Below are 20,727 nucleotides of genomic sequence, written 5' to 3' on the forward strand. Positions count from 1 at the left end.
AAAATTGTACTATTTTTATATTATCTGACACATACCGACATTTCAGTACTAAATGTTTGGCCATGAATTTTTTTTTTTGAAATATTATTTCACTTTAATGAAAAAAGTGAAAATAGTAGTGTTTGGTCATAAAAATTATTTCACTTTAGTGAAAATTATTTTTGAAAAAATGAAAACAAATAAAAATTTGTTTTCACTTTCTTACTACTATTTCTCTCATAAATTTTTTAAAACAAATCTAATTTAAATTTATGGTCAGATACAATGCTAACTCTAACTTCAAAAAATTATTATTTCCATAACCACTTTAAAAAGTCCGGAGCAACATAAATTTTAACCGTATTAATCTTCCCCAATTCCATTTCCAGTGGTGAACTTATATTACTCTCATACTCTGTATATATGGTTGTTGATTGGCAGCCCCCAATTCCAAGTCAACCAATAATAAAACGCCACATAGATAACACCAAAGTTGAAATAGTCGGCTTTTGAAAGTTTTAAGTTTTTCTCCCTATAAACCTACGACAATTCCATAAACGCATAATACACAAGACAAATAAACCATATACATCTTAGAAAAATTCTCTTTAATCGCATAAATCGATCATCGGAGATGTCGAAATACGATGAACCGGCGGTCGGGATCCCATACAATCCGGCGTACTCTCAGGCTCCGATGCCCCAACAACAAATCCCTTACAATCCGGCGTACCAGGCTCCGATGATGCCGCAACAGCAATACTATGTTGGTGAAAACCCTTATCAAGCAGGAATGGTTCCACCAAATGCAATATATGGAGATCCTAAAGGAATTCCGATACAACAAACTATTTACAGAGATACACCTGCTCCGTTCAATTGCCTTCATTGCGGTACTACTGGCCTCACCAACATCAAGTAATTCTTCTCTTCCCTTCTGCCTTTTAACCTGTTCAATTATTTTTGGGGATAATTGCAATTTGCAGCTTTCTCGTACAGAGGGTTTAGAAGAAATAACTTTTTGTATTCTGACAAAGTGGGGGTCTAGGGCGGGTAGGCTAGGGTATTCACAGTCCTGCTGAACAGTACTGTCTGAAAAAAGATAAAAGGAAAGTGCTAAATGACCACAATTTTTTGGCCCAAATTTGGCCACAATTGTGAGAGACTTACATAACCTTTCTCAAATACTAATAGGTAGTGTAACAAAATAACAGTGGCAGAATAGTACAACAACAATAATACTACAATTGAACTACACGAAACAATAGAGATCAGCAACAATTGAAGGACAAGCACTAGGACTGGATAGTAGAAGGACACGGGATATATTGTTGTTGTTGCAGCAATTTGCAACTTTTGTTCTCTGTTATCTGTGAATTTTTATTTTAATCCTCTTTTGGTATATGTGAGTTTCAGAAGTGAATTTGCACATTGGGATGCTTAAAACTGATATCCGAAAGACCAATACTATATTTTGATTGTAACAAAGGGAGTAAAAGTGCAAATTTTCTTTTGTTTGTCTTTAATTTGTGTGCAACTTAATTGCTATATTTATGGTATGATCGTTTGGTGATGACTTCACAGTTCACACTGAAAAGTCATTCACCTTACCTTTATTAATGTAGTTATCAATAATTCAAATGGAGTGGAATGGATATTAAGGATGCGTATAACCGACCAATCTAAAATGAAAAATCATAGTTGATTCAAACTAGTCTGGGATTGCGTTTTAGTAGTAGTAATGACAATTTTTTTGTGTGATAAAGGTGTCTTGAACATTTAGTAGGTGTTTGGTCATGGAAACTAAAACTTTTTGGAGTTGGATTTGAAGTTGGAGTTTGGAGTTGTGTTTTGCCACAAATATAAATTGGAGTTGTTTTTGACTTTTTGTGAGAGAAGTGAAATTGAATAAAGTGAAAACAAATTTCACTTGTTTTCACTTTTCCAAATACAATTTGCAATTGTTTTTGGAATTCTTATGGCCAAACACTAAAATTTTCGCTAAAGTGAAGTGAAATATTCTCTTGGCCAAATACTGCAAATATGGTAATTTTCCCACCTATGCCAGTACGGTAACTGTACCACCAAACATAGGCTAATGAAAAGAAATCACCTAGGAATTTGCTTAAGCAGTAGTACTGATAGTTATATTGTTTATTCCATGAATCCTTTAAGAATTGGAATGAACTTTTCTTGAAGTCTAATATCCTATGAAGACAAGGCCCTGTATATTTCTTGCACAGTGTGTGTATAGAATAGTTTGGCATTTTATCTGTAGAAAAGTCGCTATAGTAGTTCATTACTTATCTGTTAAGAAAAAATTAATATAGCAGTTTCCATATTTTTGTTTGTGCTTCAGTTAAGCTGCAATATCCTTTACTTGTTTTTATTCTATTGAAATCCTTCCAATTTTACCTCTTTAAGGATATTTACCAGCTTATTGTTGTACCAACACAAAGTTAAACCTCCCAACATCAACAACAAATTTGTCTTGGTCCCAAACAAGTCAAGTCAGCAAAAAGTTAAACCTCCCAAACCATGGCAGGTATCTGGTGGAATTAGTCGAGGTGTGCGCAAGCTGACTCGGACACAATAATTATAAAAAAAAAGGAAAATATAAATAGATAAACAGGTTCCTGTCTCTCTTATCCGCTAATTACATCATTAGTTTAGTTGGATGAGAACGTATCAGGAATTTGGACGAGCATACCCCTTTTGCACGCCTTCTATCTTTAACTAATGTAGGGTGTAATAGTTTTATGCATATTGGGGTATGGGCATGCAAAAACATTCTGTTACTTTATTCTATCTGTAGATAATCTTGGTGGAACCATTGAAAGCTTACCACCACTTTTCATACTATAACTTATATTTGGATTGTTGTTTGTAACGAAATGGTGCAGTTTTTGCTTCTTCGTTCTGGATCCTTCAGCAATCACAGTCCTTATCCCACCTTCGTTAATAAGAGGTAACAGGTGTGACACTTTAGTGTTACCTCAAGGGCCTATCTTCATTCCCTTGTAACTAATATTCATTAGTATTAGCTTTGCACTTCATGTGACTACGGTCAGACCATGCTTATGCAAATATTGTTGGGAACACGGCTTTATCAAGTCCTTCCATATGAGATACGACAATATTTGAGCAAATTGTTATCATTGGTTCTGAAGTTTTAGCATCAGAATCCATTTCTGAACTTGGTTTATAGTCTAGTTTATTCCTGAGTTAAGTGTACCACTGATCCTTTTGATAGCTACTTAAACGAAAGCTTTATTCACTTATGATGTTAAGCATAAATAAGAGATTTTGAATTCTTCCAGATCCCACTTTGTGTGAATATACTGGGTATGTTGTTGTCGTTGTCAATGTTGCGCGGACTCGGTGGGTTCACCGCCGAACCCGTCTCGACGCGATGCTAGCGTGGGGCGCGAGGTTCGCCATCGATTTCGTCAAATGAATCGGGAGATGTTTGACCCAACATCAACACCAAAGTTGGTTGTCGTCGGAAGGGAGAAATACCAGCGACTGTAATTATTATCGTCAACTATAACGCCCCGATTTTTTGAACCGGAATGCTACACGGTGCTCATGACTCTAAAGGACCACAAGCTAACCCATGACTGATATCTGTACCTGTACACTGCATAACATATGACTATAAATGTGGAAACATGAAATGAAAGGCCATAAGGTTCAATACTGAACATAATCTGAATAATAGCAATGTCTGAATAAAGTGGTATAACAATACCAAAACAAAACTGAAATATCGAAATCTGAATCTAGTCTGTAATCTAGTTTGAAAGTCTCTAACTATCTTAAGTAGGGAGTGGAAGGAACATGTCTCCAACTAACTCCCGACTACTGAAATCCAAACTGAAATACTGAAGTAATAAAGCAGTAATCATGTCCTCGGAGAATGAGGACTCACTGCTAACTCTGAATGCTGAAATTTGCAATGCTACTGCTGCTCTGGAACTCGTGCCTCTGAACGTATGGCGTAAAATAAAACACCATAGTGTGAATGCGTCAGTACGATTGAATGTACAATGCGTCAGTACTACTGATGTACTGAGTATACGAGTGAGGTAGGCTAAATGCAAAGGGTTTATATGCATGAACAATGTTGACTGATATGAACATGAGAATACATACATGCATAGGTAACTATAACTGAACTCGTGGTGATACTGACTACTAAGTCTGAATGCTGACAACATGAGTGTACTGATACTGAGATACTGAATGACGGAGTTCACTGATATTAATATGTAAGTCACTACTAAGTGAGGAACTGATACTGTATTACTGAATAGATGAACGACTACTTCTGGCAATTCGAATTATGAAGAACTGGTCTGATTGACTATGTCTAACAGTCCTGAACTTGAATACTGATAACGTGAGTTATGATGACTGATATAACTGATATGACTGTGATGATCAGCATAACCGATGTAACTGATACTGAGCGACTGTATCTGACAGTCTAAGTTCTGATGGAACTATCTGAGTTCCGTTTTGTATGGAATAACTGAATCTGAGATCAGTCCTATCTAGCGGGTGATCTCTGAGTATAATTATAACAAAGATGATTTGACTTAGTCTGAGATCAGTCCTACCTAGCGGGTGAGCTCTAAATCTGATGATATTGATACTGATTGACCATAGTTGAGGTCAGCCCTATCTAGTGGGTGATCTCTAAATCTGATAATATTGATATTGATTGACCATAGTTGAGGTCAGCCCTATCTAGTGGGTGATCCCGGAGTCTGTTGATAATGATAGGGATTAACTGTATCTGACAGTCCTAAATCTGTAACTGAAACTATGGGATGTATTCATCTAACCGACATGCCCCTTTCTAGCTAGTCTGGGGTCCAACCTGTAACCCCAGTTGGAAGGGTGTCAGTACCACGCCACTAGTAAAGACAGCTGATGTGGAGTCGGTCCTAATCTAGCGGGTGACCCCTGGGATCAGTCCTATACATTTAAATGTGCTAACGGGTGATCCCTGAGTATGTCAGTCCTATCTAACGGGTGACATCTTGTACCTACATTGGCTACGTAGTTCTGGAACTTAGGGATTGCTTCTAGGGATCTCAGTCCTATCTAGCGGGTGATTCCCTATCCCTAGGCTCGCTCGGTGCTGAATCCTACTCCCATCTGAAAGACACAGAACTGATTAATTGAGCTGAACTGATTAATTGAACTGAACTGATTAACTAAACTGATGCTAGTGGTATAGTTTAGCGGAGCTAAACTGAGTTTACTGAGTTCCGTTGACTGACACAATGTACTGATGTCTGAGGACTGACTGAGAGTACTGTAGTTACTGAGATTTTACTCGGAATACTGAAATCATTGAGATTACTAAACTACTGAGATTTCTGAGATTTCCTGAGTCACATGGTTGACTGAGTTCTATGGATCATGGCTTGACTGAGAGTATTGTGAAACATGACATGGCTTTAGGCACACAACTAAATTGTCGGGTACAAGTACCTCCAGGACTCTATGGAAGGAAACTGACAAAACATGACTTTGCTCTTCTTGAACACATGACCAATATTCATAATTCAAAATACCATGAGTTGGGATTTCATACTACACATAGTTATCAAAGTCTTATACATGGAAGGGAACGCACATAACAACATGCCATAAGTCCATCAATCTAGTTTCATGAACATTCCATCAACAATCGTGATGCATAACAATATCATAGAAGTCATTATTTTCATAAGGGTGTAGCATGCATTTGTCATTTAGGTCACAATTCAACTATAATACATGACTTCTAGTCTTTTAGGCACTTTATCAAACACCTTACATGCACAACTTAGGCCTAGGTGTAATCAACAAATTATTCATCATGAACAACCAAACTTACATGTTTCCAACTCATATGATATCATATATTCATAAAAACACATAAAGTTCAAACTTGGGAATCATTCAATATCAACAACATGAACATAATCCATTTACCACATAAATAACATAATATAGAATTTAAAAGAGGGTTCTTGGACTTCATGGATGAAAGGAATCTATGAATGAACACTACGCATACCTAAGGGATTGAATCTTGAAAGCAAATTGACCTTTCTTGAATGTTCTTGGATTGGGAATCTTAATTTTTGAATATCTTGTGGAGAGTGTGATGGGGTCTTGAAGTTAATTGAGAAGAAACCCTAAGTTTGTTCTTGGGAACAAAGAGGGTTAAGAGCTTTTGAAACTAAATACCAATAGCTAAGTACGTGTTTTTGGTGTTTTATGTCGTGGGGGTAAGGTTTAGGGTGAGGGAAAAAGACCAAAATACCCCTACGAAATTACTTCCCAGTTGCTGAAATTATCAGCTGACGATCAAGGCTGATAAGCCGTCAAATCTATGATAGCCCGTCAGCCCAGGTCGTCACCTGGGAGCTGATGACATGGCTGATAAGTCTTCAGAAATGTGATAAGACGTCAGATAGGTCGTCAGAAATGTGATAAGCCGTCAGAAAGGTCGTCAGAAATGTGATAAGCCGTCAGACAGGTCGTCACTCAGTTTCCAGGCTGACATGCTGGAGTAAAATGGGTATAACTTTTTGCTCCGATATCGGATTTGGCGAAATTGGTATCGTTGGAAAGCTAATTCAATTATCCATCTGTTTGTGGGTCATGAGCTCAAAAATTCATAGTATAACGAGAGATATTCTCATTTAAAGTTGACTATGGCAATATCCTTTCCAAGAATTCAATTGGTAAGGAATGTTTTGATCCGTCGGATAGCTGGGAGTTATTTGAAGCCTTAATATACATCTAAATTACTCATAAATCTATAAAAGAATCATGATGTACTATGCATGAGATTGAAACATGGCACTAATATTGGTTTGGATTTTTCGGGGTATTACATCAATGGAAGGGAAAAGGCCGACGATTGTTGTCATCATCAGAAGAGAGAAATCCGGCGATTGCTGTCATCATCGGAAGAGAGAAACCCGGGGACTGCTGTCGTCGTAAGGGAGAAATTCGACGAGTGTAATTATTGTCTTCGGAATTTGAATCGTTGGGAAGAAAGAGAAGACTCAAAAGTTAGATTCGTCAACATAAGGGAGAAGGCTGGCGACTGTTGTCATCTTCGGAAGAGAGAAATCCGGTGACTGCTGTCATCATTGGAAGAGAGAAACCCGGGGACTGCTGTTGTCGTAGGAAGGGAGAAGTTCGGCGAGTGTAATTGTTGCCGGCGGAATTTGAATCGTTGGGAAGGAAGAGAAAACTCAAAAGTTAGATCTATTCTTGTTTTTTAATAATTATATTATTTTTAAATATAAAAAGAATTTTTATATTAACATAGTAAAAAAATATGTGCTTGTTGACTTTCCAAAAATACAAGTGTATATTATATACTACTCCTAATTGAAAAAGTAACTAAAAGTTACCATAAAAGTTTAAAAAGTATATTTTTAAAATATCTTTATAACTATATATTTATAATATTTAATTTTTTTTAGCTGAATCCCCGCACCCCCCGCACTCGTATCCATACTTGGATTTGCACCCCCCGAATTTTAAAATTTAAATTTTGACGAATCTGATTCTTCGATTGGCACCCGTCTCGGAATCCGCTTCTGATGAGTTCATGCAACTTAGGTTGTTGTTGAATTCTTCCAAATTCGAGGACAATTAGTAAGTAGCCAACCCCCCTTTTCTCTTTGCATCCGAAGTAAAATACATTCTTCCAAATCCCACTTTGTGGAAATATACTGAGTATGTTATTGTGGTTGTTGAATTCTTTCAGATTTGAGGACAATTAGTAAGTAGCCAGCCCCCTTTTTTTCTTTGCCTCCGAAGCAAAACACAGACATTCTTTTCCAGAATTCTTCATGGGCTAATGTCGATTATCCAAAGTAAAAAGGTCTCTTGTAGTCCCAAAGATGCTAAAGACCTGTGCACAGAGTCATCCGGTATTTGTATTGGTGGAGGTAGCAAGTACACGAGAAAATAGTCCAGTGCGTCAAGCTGGCTCGATACCACCACTAACCACCATTACCACCACCACCACTATCACCATACCTAGTATAGTTCCACAAAGTGGGGTTTGGGAAAGGCAAAGTGTCACAGACCTCACCACTATCACCACCACCACCATCATCATACCTAGTGTAGTCCCACAAAGTGTGGTCTGGGGAAGATAGAGTATCATAGAACTTACCTCTACCTTAGAGGTGGGGAGACTATTTCCAGTTGATCCTCTGCTCAAGAAGTACAGTCTTGGCCTGAACACTATTATTGAAAAGAAAAAGGAAAGGAAAAAAAAATGCCAAAGAAATAGACTGTTGCAATAGCAAATACTTACCAAAGTAGCAATTCTAAGGGTGTGTTTGGTATGTAGGAAAATATTTTCCAGAAAACGTTTTCCAGTTTTCTTATGTTTGGTTGGATTATATGTTTTGAAAAATGTTTTTCAAACCAACTTATTTTCCTTAAATCTAAGGAAAATGACTTCTCTTCAAAAAATAAGGAAAACATTTTTCAAAACTCTCTTTCAACCTCACTTTAAAATTGAAATGTTCATACAATTCTCAAAATCATCTACCCCGCCCCCTGCCCCCTGCCCCCCGCCCCCAATACCCTATTACCTCCACACCACCCCTACCCCCACCCTGCCTTCTACCCCTACCCCTACCCTGCCTCCTACCCCTACCCCCACCCTACCCTTACCCCTACCCCCACCCCAATATTCAATTGTTTTAAAAAGTATTTCAAAATTTTTTCTTAGTCCACCCCTACCCTCACCCCTACCAGGCCCCATTCCAAAAATAATATCTACATTTTATTAAAAAATTTAAACTTTTCTCTTAACCCCCCCCCCCCCCCCCCCCCTTACAACAGCCCCTTTTCCCATCCCTTCCCCCTCTTCTTCAACCCCCAACCTAATAAAACAAAAATTAAATTTATTTTTAAAATAAATTAGATTTTTTCTTCCCCCTCACTCCCCTACCCTAACCCCACCTCCTACTACTCCCCCCTTACGCCAATTTTTTTTAATTTTTTTTAACAAAAATAATTCTAAACTTTTTCTTACCCCACCCCTACTGCCTATTGTGACGCCCCCACCCATCCACCTACCAACCCCCTTCCTAAAAAAGGATTTAAATTTTTTAATTTATTTTTTTAAAAAGGATTCTAAAATGTATTTTTACGTTTTAGCTAAACACTAAAATGTATTTTTTGAAAAATATTTTTTCATTCACCAACCAAATACTAGAAAATATTTTTTCATCAACTAACCAAACATAAGAAAACAAGTAAGAAGTCGACTTGTTTTCCAGGAAAACATTTTCTAGAAAAATATTTTCCATGAAAAACATTTTTCTTCATACCAAACACACCCTAAGAGTAAGAAGTGCCTATTAGGCCTAATCTCAAGGGCTGGACATTACAGTAGTGTTAACTTCCTAAATAGTCACCATGTTTTGAAAATTTTCTTCAAATATCACTTGTATTTCATTTAGGACCACAATATCACTCAACTATTATTATTTTTCTCAAAAAATACTAAACACCTCAAAAGGCTTCTTCTCTCTTAGTTGGCATACCATGTCATTAGAACCTCTTTTTTAAAAATACTAAACCTATTTAACTCATCAAATCATTTAATCAAAACTATAATTATACTCCCTCCATTTCATAATAAATGAATTATTTGATTTTGGCACACAGATTAAGGAAAAAGCATTAAAGACATAAATTCAACACAACTTTTCATTTTTACCCAAAAAAAAGAAAAAGTTGACTTATAATACCTTTTCAAAAGTTAATTAGTTGTCAAATCATAAGGGTAAATTTGAAAAAAAATCAATGAGTCACTTATTTTGAAACACCAATAATTCCCCAATAATTCACTTATTCCGAAACGTAGGGAGTATTATTTTAAAAAAGATGCATTAGTTTATTAAAAGAAATTATACTTAAAACAACTTTATCCATACTCAAACTTTGCATATATTTTTTCAAGGGTTATTTTTATGAATGGTCAGTCATATTTTTTGATTGCCTACAAAAATTACTTATGTTTTTATAGAGATAATAATATGACTCAACTATCACTATTATTCTAAAAAAAAAAAGCTAAACATGTCTCTTTCTCTTCTAATTGGCAGGCCACGTCATTAAATTACTTTTTAACAATAGACCTATTTAACTCATCAAACTTATTTAGTCAAAATTATATTCTTATTTTTTTCTTAAAAAAATATATTAATTTATTTAGAAAGAATTTTCATGCTTAGAAATCTTTTACCATCGCTTAAACTTTCTATTTTTTCTAAAGTTATTTTCTTGGATTGTTATCCATGTTTTTGGAGTCGTTATAAAAGCCACATTTATTTTTGCTAAGATAATAATATCACTCAATTATCAATATTTTTCTCAAAACATCACTAAATACCTCAAAAGTATCCTTCTCTTCTAATTAGCATGTCATATTAGTAAACCATCATTTTTTAATAAATATTAAACATATAAATTCATCAAACTCATTTAACCAAAATTATAATCTCTATCTTTTTTAAAAAAATACATTAATTTATTAAGAAGAAATATTCATTCTTAGATATTTATACTTTTTTTTTCTAGAGTTATTTTTCTAGATGATCATTCAGGTTTTTATATTGCCTACAAAGATTAGTTTTTTCCTAAAGAAAATAATATCACTAAATTAACTAAGTTATCTATAGATTTTAATTTGCATGTAAAATAATATGATAAAGGTTAAGTGTGGTAAAAAAATCCTAAACATTAAATTTAAACTAATGCATTTTTTTCAAAAAAAAAGTTATAATTTTAGTTAAAATGAGTTTGAGGAATTAAATAGTCTATTATTTAAAAAATAGGATTTTAATGACATGGAATGCCAACTAAGAGAGAAGAATACTTTTGAGGTGTTAAGTATTTTTTTAGAAAAAAGGTGATAGTTGAGTGATATTGTGGTCCTAAATGGAACATAAGTGATATTTAAAGGAAATTTTCGAAACTTGGATGGCTATTTAGGGAATTCACTCAGTTATAGTGATAGGCCCATGTAGGAAAATTGCATGGCCAAAGTTGAAAAAATGCCATAAATAGTCCCTCAACTATTGGAGTAGGTCTAAAAGGGTTCCTTTAATAGATAGATACCGATTTTAGTGCTTTTAAGTATCCAAAAACTTATCAAATTTAGTTCTATAAAACTTATCAAATTTAGTTCTATCTATTTGGGCTTAGAAGCACGTAAAATAAGCCAATCCAAATAGGCTTTAAGTGCATGGAGAAAAACTATTGTAGTTTAACCAGACTCGAGTCCATCTTTAGAGACTACAACATTTTATAATTAGTACATTTTATTGGGCCTTGAAGATTGATCATACCTCCCAATCTCTCGGAGGAGGGTGGATGACATCATTTACCAAAGAAAGAAGTATTTCCTGTTTGTTTTTGGCGCAATGGCCCAAAGGTTACATAGAAATCGGATGCTGATTTTGTTAGCACGGGGGCAGCATTTTAACATGTATATGCAATTCCCAACTTCTTTTTTCTTGTGAATGATTTGAGGCAATATCCTGAAGTCAACATTTGCAGTATGTGCCTTTTAGATCCATATTATGTTCTTAATTTGTCTTTGTGGCAACTGATTAAAATAAAAGAATTGCCTTCATGGCATAAGCGATCTTGTGGTAACTACAAATAACTTTGCTTCCGACTTGTGTTTTTTTTTACTTGCCCGCCCCCCCAAAAAAACTTTGCTTCTTTCCTGTAGAGGTCTATCCAAAGTTCACATATACTTGCCACTTTTAACATCCATCAACTTTGAATCCTCCAATGCTTGTTGCTTTCAGATCAAAGATTAGTCCTGCAGCTTTTGTTGGTTGCATGATGCCATTTATGCTTGGTGTTTGCTTTCTCTGTCCATCAATGGATTGCCTCTGGCACAAGTATCATTATTGTCCAAGCTGCAATCAGAAGGTAACACACTTTTACTGATCAAACTCTATATTTCGTGTCTATTTCATGGAGAGCTTATGTCAATTAAACTTTGATGGTTTATTAAGCAAAGCTTTCTTCCTTTTGTAGGTTGCCGATTTTGAGAAATCTGATTTTTGTTTGGTTATGGACCCTCCAAACTGGGAAGAAAAAAGTTTCGCCTTACCTGCATGAGGGCATGATCCTGGATTTGCCTTGTGCAACTCCTAATCGTATTGTTGTGTATATGTACTTATTTCTTGTTTGCTCAAGACTCGAGAGCATGGATGAACTAAAATGCCGTTGGTTTGTTTGCTTATGTTACATCTTATACAGTAGATGTTATGTTCTATTGTTGATTGCCCTTTTGTGTACTTAAAATCAAGTTTTGGAGGTAAGCAAAAACGAAAAAAAAAATGTATTTTAGTTCATGATGATATAGGTCAGTGGAGATCTCTTTAGACTTATTAGGGAAGAGTAATGGCATCACCATTTTCTAGTGAATTTTTCTCTTATTTGCTTTTAGCCTTCTATCACAGACATAAAAGTGCAAGATGATCCATACACGCTCGACCGCGAAAAGGAGAAAACGGCCTTGCGCCTGGGTTCCAACCAGGAATTGAGACGTGACTTATGACAAGGAGTGAAGAGAGCATTATCCGTCGAGCTACTTCTTTCCTAGCTTCGTCAGTTTGTCTAGGAGCGCTTCCCTGCTTTAGCTCACCATTCTTCTCTTTGGAAAAGCCTTTTAGAAGAAGAATTTGGTCTCACTAGCCGACCTTGCCCCCCTGTTATTTTTATGTTCTTCATGTAGCATTCAGACCGAATGACTCCGTCAAAGGAGATTCGAGAAAAGATGGAATAGGAAGACGTGTTTCCAGAACGAACGGACTCGGAGCGGTTACATTTCACTACCACGAAGACGAAGTTGAAGGAAAACAAAAAGGCGGTGGTGATAGCTTTTATATATCTGCTTAATTATAAGCTACTTTTTCGGAAGGATAGAGTCATTGTATTCTCGAGTACTGATTCTCTTCTTCCAGGGAAACAGTCTTTGATAGCGCTCTTGCCCGATTTTTCGTGATTTGTGGCCTTAAGAGAATCAGGAGATATTTAATAGTTTGGGTCGAGCGCTTTGAATGCGCTTTCTAATCCGCTTCTGTAAAGAAAGGAGAACAGAGAGGCTCAGGCTAACTCACTGACGACCCGACTATAAATATCGTTAGAGAAGAAAGCCACTTTTACGCCCAACAACTCCCATGTTCCCGATCGTTAGTCTGACTGTCCTCATTCTAGTTGGTAGGCGTGCGGCTACAAGCCTGACTACCTACCTCTCTGTCTCCTTCTGATTTTGACCTGAACTTCAGAGGCGATGGAGAAAATCAAAGTCTTGTTGACTCAAAACGTTGACGGGGTAGGTCGCTAGTATAGTTCCCTAGCCACGATTCTGCTATTTGCTGGAATAATAAAAAAGGGAATGAAGGCGCTGTTCTCAAGTCTAGTTAACGAAGCCATTTAGGACAACTCGTTCATTTAGCACAACTTCATTCCGCTCGGGCCTCTCTTTGGAGAGTCCCTTCTGAAGCCCCGGCCCCTCGGTGTCTTACACGTCTTCTTCGACCCTGCCACTCCTCGGTCGGGTAAAGCGTCAATCAAGTCGTCTCGTAAAAATCAAATTCGTATATTGGTTGAATATTACAAAATGTCGTAAAATATGGTTATTTGATACTGTGCTAAGTAATGGCTAGCTTATCTATGGGGCTAAGCGATCTGTTGTAGTTGTGTGATGTAAAAATATGTAAGTTGGGGAGCGTTCCGTCTCCACCCTGCATCAACCCATACCGCTCTCGAAAGAGATTCCTATGATTAAAAGAGTTGAGTCTATAAAGAAAAAAACTTCAGACCAGGGGCGACTTAAGCATATAAGTGGCCTAAGGTTAAATTCGAACGGAGGCCTTAATTTTTTTTTTTTAAAAAATAATTTTTTAATAAAGTCTATTTTAAAATTTTTATAATCCTTAATAATATAATCAATGCATTAATCTTTCCCGAGACATAGTATTTTAGATATATCAATTTTTTTTAATAATTTTTATTTTTATATAAAAAAGTTATTTTTTCATCAAATAATATTATTTTTCTCAAAAAAATAAATATAATTCACTATTGTTAAAAACTAAGACCCCTCAAATTTGGGGGCTTAAGGAGGTCACCTTTTTTGTAAGGGAAAAGGACAAAAATAATACCTAAAATTAAAATAATACCATAAAAATAACACACAATTAAATACCATAAAATAGCCACTATCAGTAGAAGCAGTGTACCATTTTCACAATCATCACTTTATAAAATCCCCCTTCTTCTTCAACCCATTCCATTTTCTCCACTCTCTCAAATGGTCTAACCTACAAAATATACTCTCAAACTACTAAATTCAAAACATGGAGAACTACTCCTACAATTCTTACCCCTGAATCTGGTGACTCTTCTCCCCGTTCCCGTGAAATTGATTTCGAAAATACCGTAACATTGAAAGATCCCAATTAAATCCCTAATTATAAGGTCTAATTTATGTGTAGTTATGGTGGCAAGATTCATCCTAGACCACTAAAAGCCGTGATAAAATAAAAATATAAATAACATAAATACCAATCTTTTAAAAGTAATTATACTCTCTCTCACTTTTTTTATTACTTTACTCTCTCTCCCTATTAATATACATAACATAGCCGACATACATAGCATTATGTGTATATGTGGGATTTTTGTAATATTGAAAACATAAGTTGTGTATTTGTATAATTTTTAGAAAATAAAATGGTAACACCTTAGGGAATTTATCTAGATTAGTTAGTTAGAATGTTCAAATAAATAGGAAATAAAGAAAGAATTAAAATTGGGTCTTTGGGCCCATTAATGGGATGCCCAGATTTTGGGCCTAAATCCCATGAATTTCAGTCCTTTAATTCAGTGTAGCAGATAATTTTTTTCCAGCATTTTTGTATATCTGATGTATATCAGACCGTATATCAGCCACATATGTGGTCTTCCACCTGCACACCAACTTCACCTCTCCATTTTTCATTGTATATTATTGTATATCGGCACATACAACCTTGTTTCTTGTTTTTTGGTCTATTTTTTGGAGACTTTGGCACGGAGTTTTGACTCAGAAAAATGACTTGGTCCCATAGATGCAAAGGTTGGAGTCCCGTGAACTCGGTATGGTAGATTCATGCAATGAAAAGGAGATAAGGAATTAGCAAGAGCAAAGAAGGAGAACCTTCATTAAATTAGGCAATTAAAAGTGCAACTGAATGGCTCGAACAAGCCACATGCTTCATACCAAGACCATTGAATATAATCACGTTAAGGTTGAGTTATGAGTCCAATAGTGTCCTAATGCAATTAGTCCAATAGTGTCCTAATGCAATTAACTCTTAAAAATACAGTAGTATATCAGAGAGAAACTTTTAGTTATTTAGCCCGAAAGAAAGTAATTTAAGCATGCATTGAGCTGGTTAGCTTCAGATAAGAAAGGATGTCCACACAATCAGTGGTAAAAACAAAAATGCGGTCTAGATTTAACACACAACAAGAAAATAAGGTTATTGCACCTCTCAATATGATTTCAACGGGACGAGCCTATTTATAATGATCGTTTCAGCAGGAAAGTTTTCTTTTTAGTTGGTAGAACCCATTTAACAAGGCCGAGCACACTAATTCTGAGATATTATACTAACAGTAAGGGAAATTGACTTCTCAGAAATGGTCCGAACAGACAAGATTTCAGCTTACAAGAATAAGTAGAAAGGTCTAAAGAAATCGATGATAACAAAATAAACAAATGGTCTAAAATAAGCATAAAGCATAAATAAGCTTGGTCATATAAGCAGGGCAGTGAGCAGGGAAGAAACTTTGGTAAATGCTTGGATTCAATCTAAATCAAAACTATTTTTATTTTTTTTTAAATCTTGGAGAGAAAACAGTATGGCAAATATACATATATATATATTAGTGCAATGAAACTATTTTTAAAGGCAACTAAACTCGAATCATGGGAAGAAATTAACACATATGTTACTCTTCTGGTTGCGCATAAACCCAAACTTTACATACTATTTCAACATTTGGAGCGTGATGACTAAAATGAAACATAGCAGCACACACACCAACTAAGGGTGACTAATTCCATATCATGAACAAAAAGGGACAAAATCATGTCAATGCATAGCCATATCCTAGGGATTAAATTGTTCTACGAACATCAATCAACACCAGTCAAGAAATGACAACAACAGTAAGATGCGAATTTACCTTATTAGGAGCAGGAATTGGATGGACGAGATGACAAAGACGAATTCAAATATCAGAATTCAGCTTAATTCTTGCTGGAATTTAAATGAATTCAATGAATTTCTCAGTTATGTGAGATTAGAGGAATGCTTCTCCAGAATCATTTAAGTTTTCCCCCAAGAATTCCTCCTTGCCTTCTTCCCCTCAACCCCTATTTATAGGGGAAGATATTAATTTTTCATATTTGAAAATAGAGAAACATATCCCTAAATTTTGGGTTTGAATAGATATCTTCTGATTTGAATTGGATTTTGAGTTTGGAAACACACAACCTTGAGCGAAAAAGTTAAAAAGGATGGCTCTAGGTCTGCAAGATACAGAGATAAGATGGAGAGAGAGGTTTGCTTGATTGAATTTTTGGTGTTCGCGCCGGGTCGAGTCGACGTTGGTTTGCTGGAACGGGTCGCTGGGTTTGTCGTTGAATTGTTGTTGTGTTGAAACAATTTAAGGGGAGTATGATAAAGGGAATTGGGTCGGGTGGAGGTTTAAGGGAAGTGAGCTGAGTGGTTGCGTTTATTGTTTGTTGATTGGGCCGATTAAAAGCTCTTGGGCTACTGCTTGTGAAGCTGTTGAATGTTGTTGGCTGCTTCTGATGAAAGAGAAGAATTAAAAAGGCTATGGGTAGAGTTATTTTGTTGGGTAAATTAGGAATTGGGGGTTTAGGTATTTAGGCTGTTTAAGTCATTTATTAAATAGCCAAAAATGAGAGTTTAGATAATTATATTTAAATTTTATCCTAATTAAAATTTAATTAACCAATTGCATGGTAAGTATGGTCAATTTGATTTCCGATTAAGTTTTAATTTAATAAATTGACTAAATTGAAATAATATTTGAAACAAATTAACAACCAATTCAATCCCGAACTTCTTGATTCAATAAAATCAAACAAATATTTTTTAAATAAATTATTTTTTAAATCATGGTTTTATACATTTGAATCCATATTTTAGATAACCCTTGATTAAAATTTAATTTTTTTTATAAAAATATATGATCTCGTATACGCAACTACAAAAACATATAATAGTTAATCAAAATAACTAAAATTACCTAGATAAATACTTTAAGAAAAAATTATTTGGATAAATAAATGTTGTCATTTTATTAAAAATCGAAGAAACTCGAAATTAAACTCAGTCGTGGAGGGCAAAAATTAGGTGTCAACATGTATCAAACAATATAAATCATTACACATTCTTAAGCCAAAATTTCATATCTATAAGCACATATGTAACGCCCCGAAATTTGGGTCTCAGGACATCACACGGTGCTTAGGGGCGCAAGTGACCCCAAGCTAAACCTTCTACTGGCATAACTCATAAACAACTGGATAAAATGCTTAAATCTATATAAAGTTAGCAAAAATATAGAACTTCTCTGAACTTGATCAATATAAAAATGAACTTTACAAGATTACAACTCTACCTTTACAAATGAAACTGAAACTGAATACATCAACTTCTACTGACTGTCTATGAAGCCTCTACTGGTGCTGACTTCAGATAAATGGGTCATGACTCCTAACTACCCAATCTCAATACGACTAAAGTAATAAAAATACAACACTTCTCGAACTGTATAACTGACTTATGCCCTCGAATCAAAAGGACTCATCACCTGCTGACTTGAAGCTGCGAACTGACTGAATGTGATTTCTGCGCTATAACTTGTACCTACATTATAAGGCACTGTAGCATATAGAAATATATGGGGGTCAGTACTTTAAGGAATATACTAAGTATGTGGGGGTGCAATGCAATATTATAAATAATATCATAAATGATTATGAAAATCATGCATGCTGACGATAACAATTTTCTTCGCTTGAATTAACTGAAATATATTCCTTGTAAATCATCAATAGTAATACAAGCATTATAAATCTCATAAATCATTATACTTAACTCAAACTCTTTAAATCATGACCTAGAGTGACTTGGTAACTCATAAAACTTGAACTCTTATGGACTTGGGAGTTTTTTATAACCGACATAACTACACCATGTGAGCCGCATGGAGTCCAACGTTTTTCTCTCCTAAGGAAAGAACCCCATATTGGCGGGGGTGTCGTACTCTTGTCAAGGAGTACAATCTCAATTTCTCAATCACAATCTCATACTCAGCCTCTGACCCACAATCATCAATATCAATCCTACGGTGGCACGTAGTTTTGGGGAAATACCACATTTCCCGTTTGATGCAAAATACTCCTCCCAGACTCAGCTCAGAAGGCATTAGGAAATCCACTTTAATCAATATCAATTCGTGGGTCCATTATAAAGACCAAAACATAAATATATATCTCATCGGTAAATCATATACAACTGTGGATTCCTAACTCGACTCAAAATCAAACAATCTTTCTCAACATCAAGATGTATCAATTCCTTTAGTCATAGCAACATCAATAACTTTGAGGAAATATCAAGACTCATTATAACAACTCAATCTTATGAATCAATATACTCAATAATCCAATTTGTTATAAGGAAGCTTAAAGCTTGACACATATCTTGAAAGCACTTGAAATACCAACTCATGGTAGAACATGAAATTCACAATATTAAATATCAAGTCATAATTTGGAAGTTGTAAAATAATCATGTATCAAAAACTTTAAGAAAACATCATAGAACTCATTCTTGACTCTCAAGCTCAAATATCAATATATATATATATATAGCAATAATAAAAATTCTCATAGAAAAGCTTAAATCATGACTCTTATGTCAAATCATTCGGAAATCATCAACTCATAATAATAATATTCAACTCATGGTATAAGTTCTCAATTTAAGAAATAAAATGATGAAATAGTCATGTGTATCGATCTTGAATAGCTCAAATATCATAAATCATTAATAAAGTAATTTGGGTGTAAACCCACTTTGCAAAATCATGGATTTCAATAGTAGAAATTAAATCTTTGGGCACAAGAACGAAAGAAGTGTTCTTGTTCAAACCCCACATACCTTGATTATGGATTTGAATGAAGAAACTTGTTATAGACTCCTTTTCCACTTCTTGAGTTAGGGGTCTTGATGCTTTTGACTTGGGTACCTTGAATCTTGAACCAATTTATAAAATCTATGGTTGGATTCTTGATGTTCTTGGGAAATTTGGATTGGATTTTTTAGAGAGAAAACCTAGTATTCTTGATGAAATGGAAGAAGAATGAAGTTTTCTTCTTTACTTGGATATATATAGAGGGTCGAAATGGATGGAAAAGACCAAAATACCCTTTTAAAATGCCCCTTAATTGCTGAAAAAATGGTTGACGACATCTGTGATAGACCGTCAGACCCGTGATAGGCCGTCACGAAATGTCGTCACAAAAGGGTCGAATTTTTGTTTTTCTACCTAAGATTGACGATGTCATCAGAAATGTCATCAGAAAGTGACGACGTTGTCAGAAATGTGACAGCCCGTCAGAACCGTTTTTCAGCTTGACCGTGTTGGAGTAAAATGAGCATAACTCTTTGCCCCGATATCGAATTTTGGCAAAATTGGTATCGTTGGCAAGATAATTTAATTATATATCTATTGATAGGTCATGAGATAAAAAATTCCAAGTATAATAAAAGATATGCTCGTTTGAAGTTGACTATACCAATATCCTTCCCAAGAACTCAATCAGTAAGGAATGTTTTCATTCGCCCAATCGTTAGGACATCTTTAAGGCCTTAATACACGCCATCCTTGATTAGAAAACAACCAAAGTACTATAATTTATTTCTCAAGATCTTGATTCATGGTTGCACTAAATGGCTCTAACTTCCTCACCGGGTGTCCGATTCGGGTGTATCTTATGTCGATGGAAGGCTTATCCAATTCTCCACATGATCGAGAGTAGAATTTAGGGAAATAAAACATGAGATAAATAACAATCAATTTGGAAGTCATCCATATTCACTCAAAAGATGGATTTAGACTTAAGAAACAATCGGGGTATTACAACATAACTATTATTCATATTAAAAACTCTGTGAATCTATAAACACATTCTTAATAATAAATGTATCAAAAAAATATGTCTAAAAAATGATTCATATAGAGAATTTTTTTTTCTACATTTGTATCACTAAAATATCAATTTTTTTGTGATTGAAATTTGTCTAAACATATGTATCATACAAGTTCAGCTTTTTTTTTTCGACAAGGCAGGTACTTGAATGATATGTATCACACAATATGAATCATTACACATTCTTAAGCGAAAATGTCATTTCTATAAACCCATAACTATTATTCGTATTAAAAACTCCATGAATCTATTTACACATCATTAATTATAAATGTATCAAATAAATATGTCTAAAACAATAATTCATATTTGAAGAAAATGAATCACATTAATATATCAAAAAAATTCTAAAAATATAAATGTGTCACAATAGC

The 20,727-nt window shown here is 35.0% G+C and overlaps 1 protein-coding gene across 2 annotated transcripts; it reads left to right on the forward strand.

The window, feature by feature from the left end:
• The first annotated feature begins 344 nt into the window (after positions 1–344).
• On the forward strand, positions 345–12,322 carry LOC107876225 (GSH-induced LITAF domain protein). Of its 2 annotated transcripts, XM_016723213.2 has the most exons (3): positions 345–897; positions 11,847–11,973; positions 12,082–12,322. In XM_016723213.2, the coding sequence occupies exons 1-3, from the start codon at positions 614–616 to the stop codon at positions 12,163–12,165; spliced, it is 495 nt and encodes a 164-aa protein (XP_016578699.2). In that variant the 5' UTR covers positions 345–613; the 3' UTR covers positions 12,166–12,322. The 2 variants fall into 2 exon arrangements, with proteins under 2 accessions (XP_016578699.2, XP_047259036.1); XM_047403080.1 differs by lacking the exons at positions 11,847–11,973; positions 12,082–12,322 and adding an exon at positions 2,883–3,257 and having other exon boundaries at positions 444–897.
• The last annotated feature ends 8,405 nt before the right edge of the window (positions 12,323–20,727 follow it).

Source organism: Capsicum annuum, chromosome 1, assembly GCF_002878395.1.
Source record: "Capsicum annuum cultivar UCD-10X-F1 chromosome 1, UCD10Xv1.1, whole genome shotgun sequence".
Classification (NCBI taxonomy): domain Eukaryota; kingdom Viridiplantae; phylum Streptophyta; class Magnoliopsida; order Solanales; family Solanaceae; genus Capsicum; species Capsicum annuum.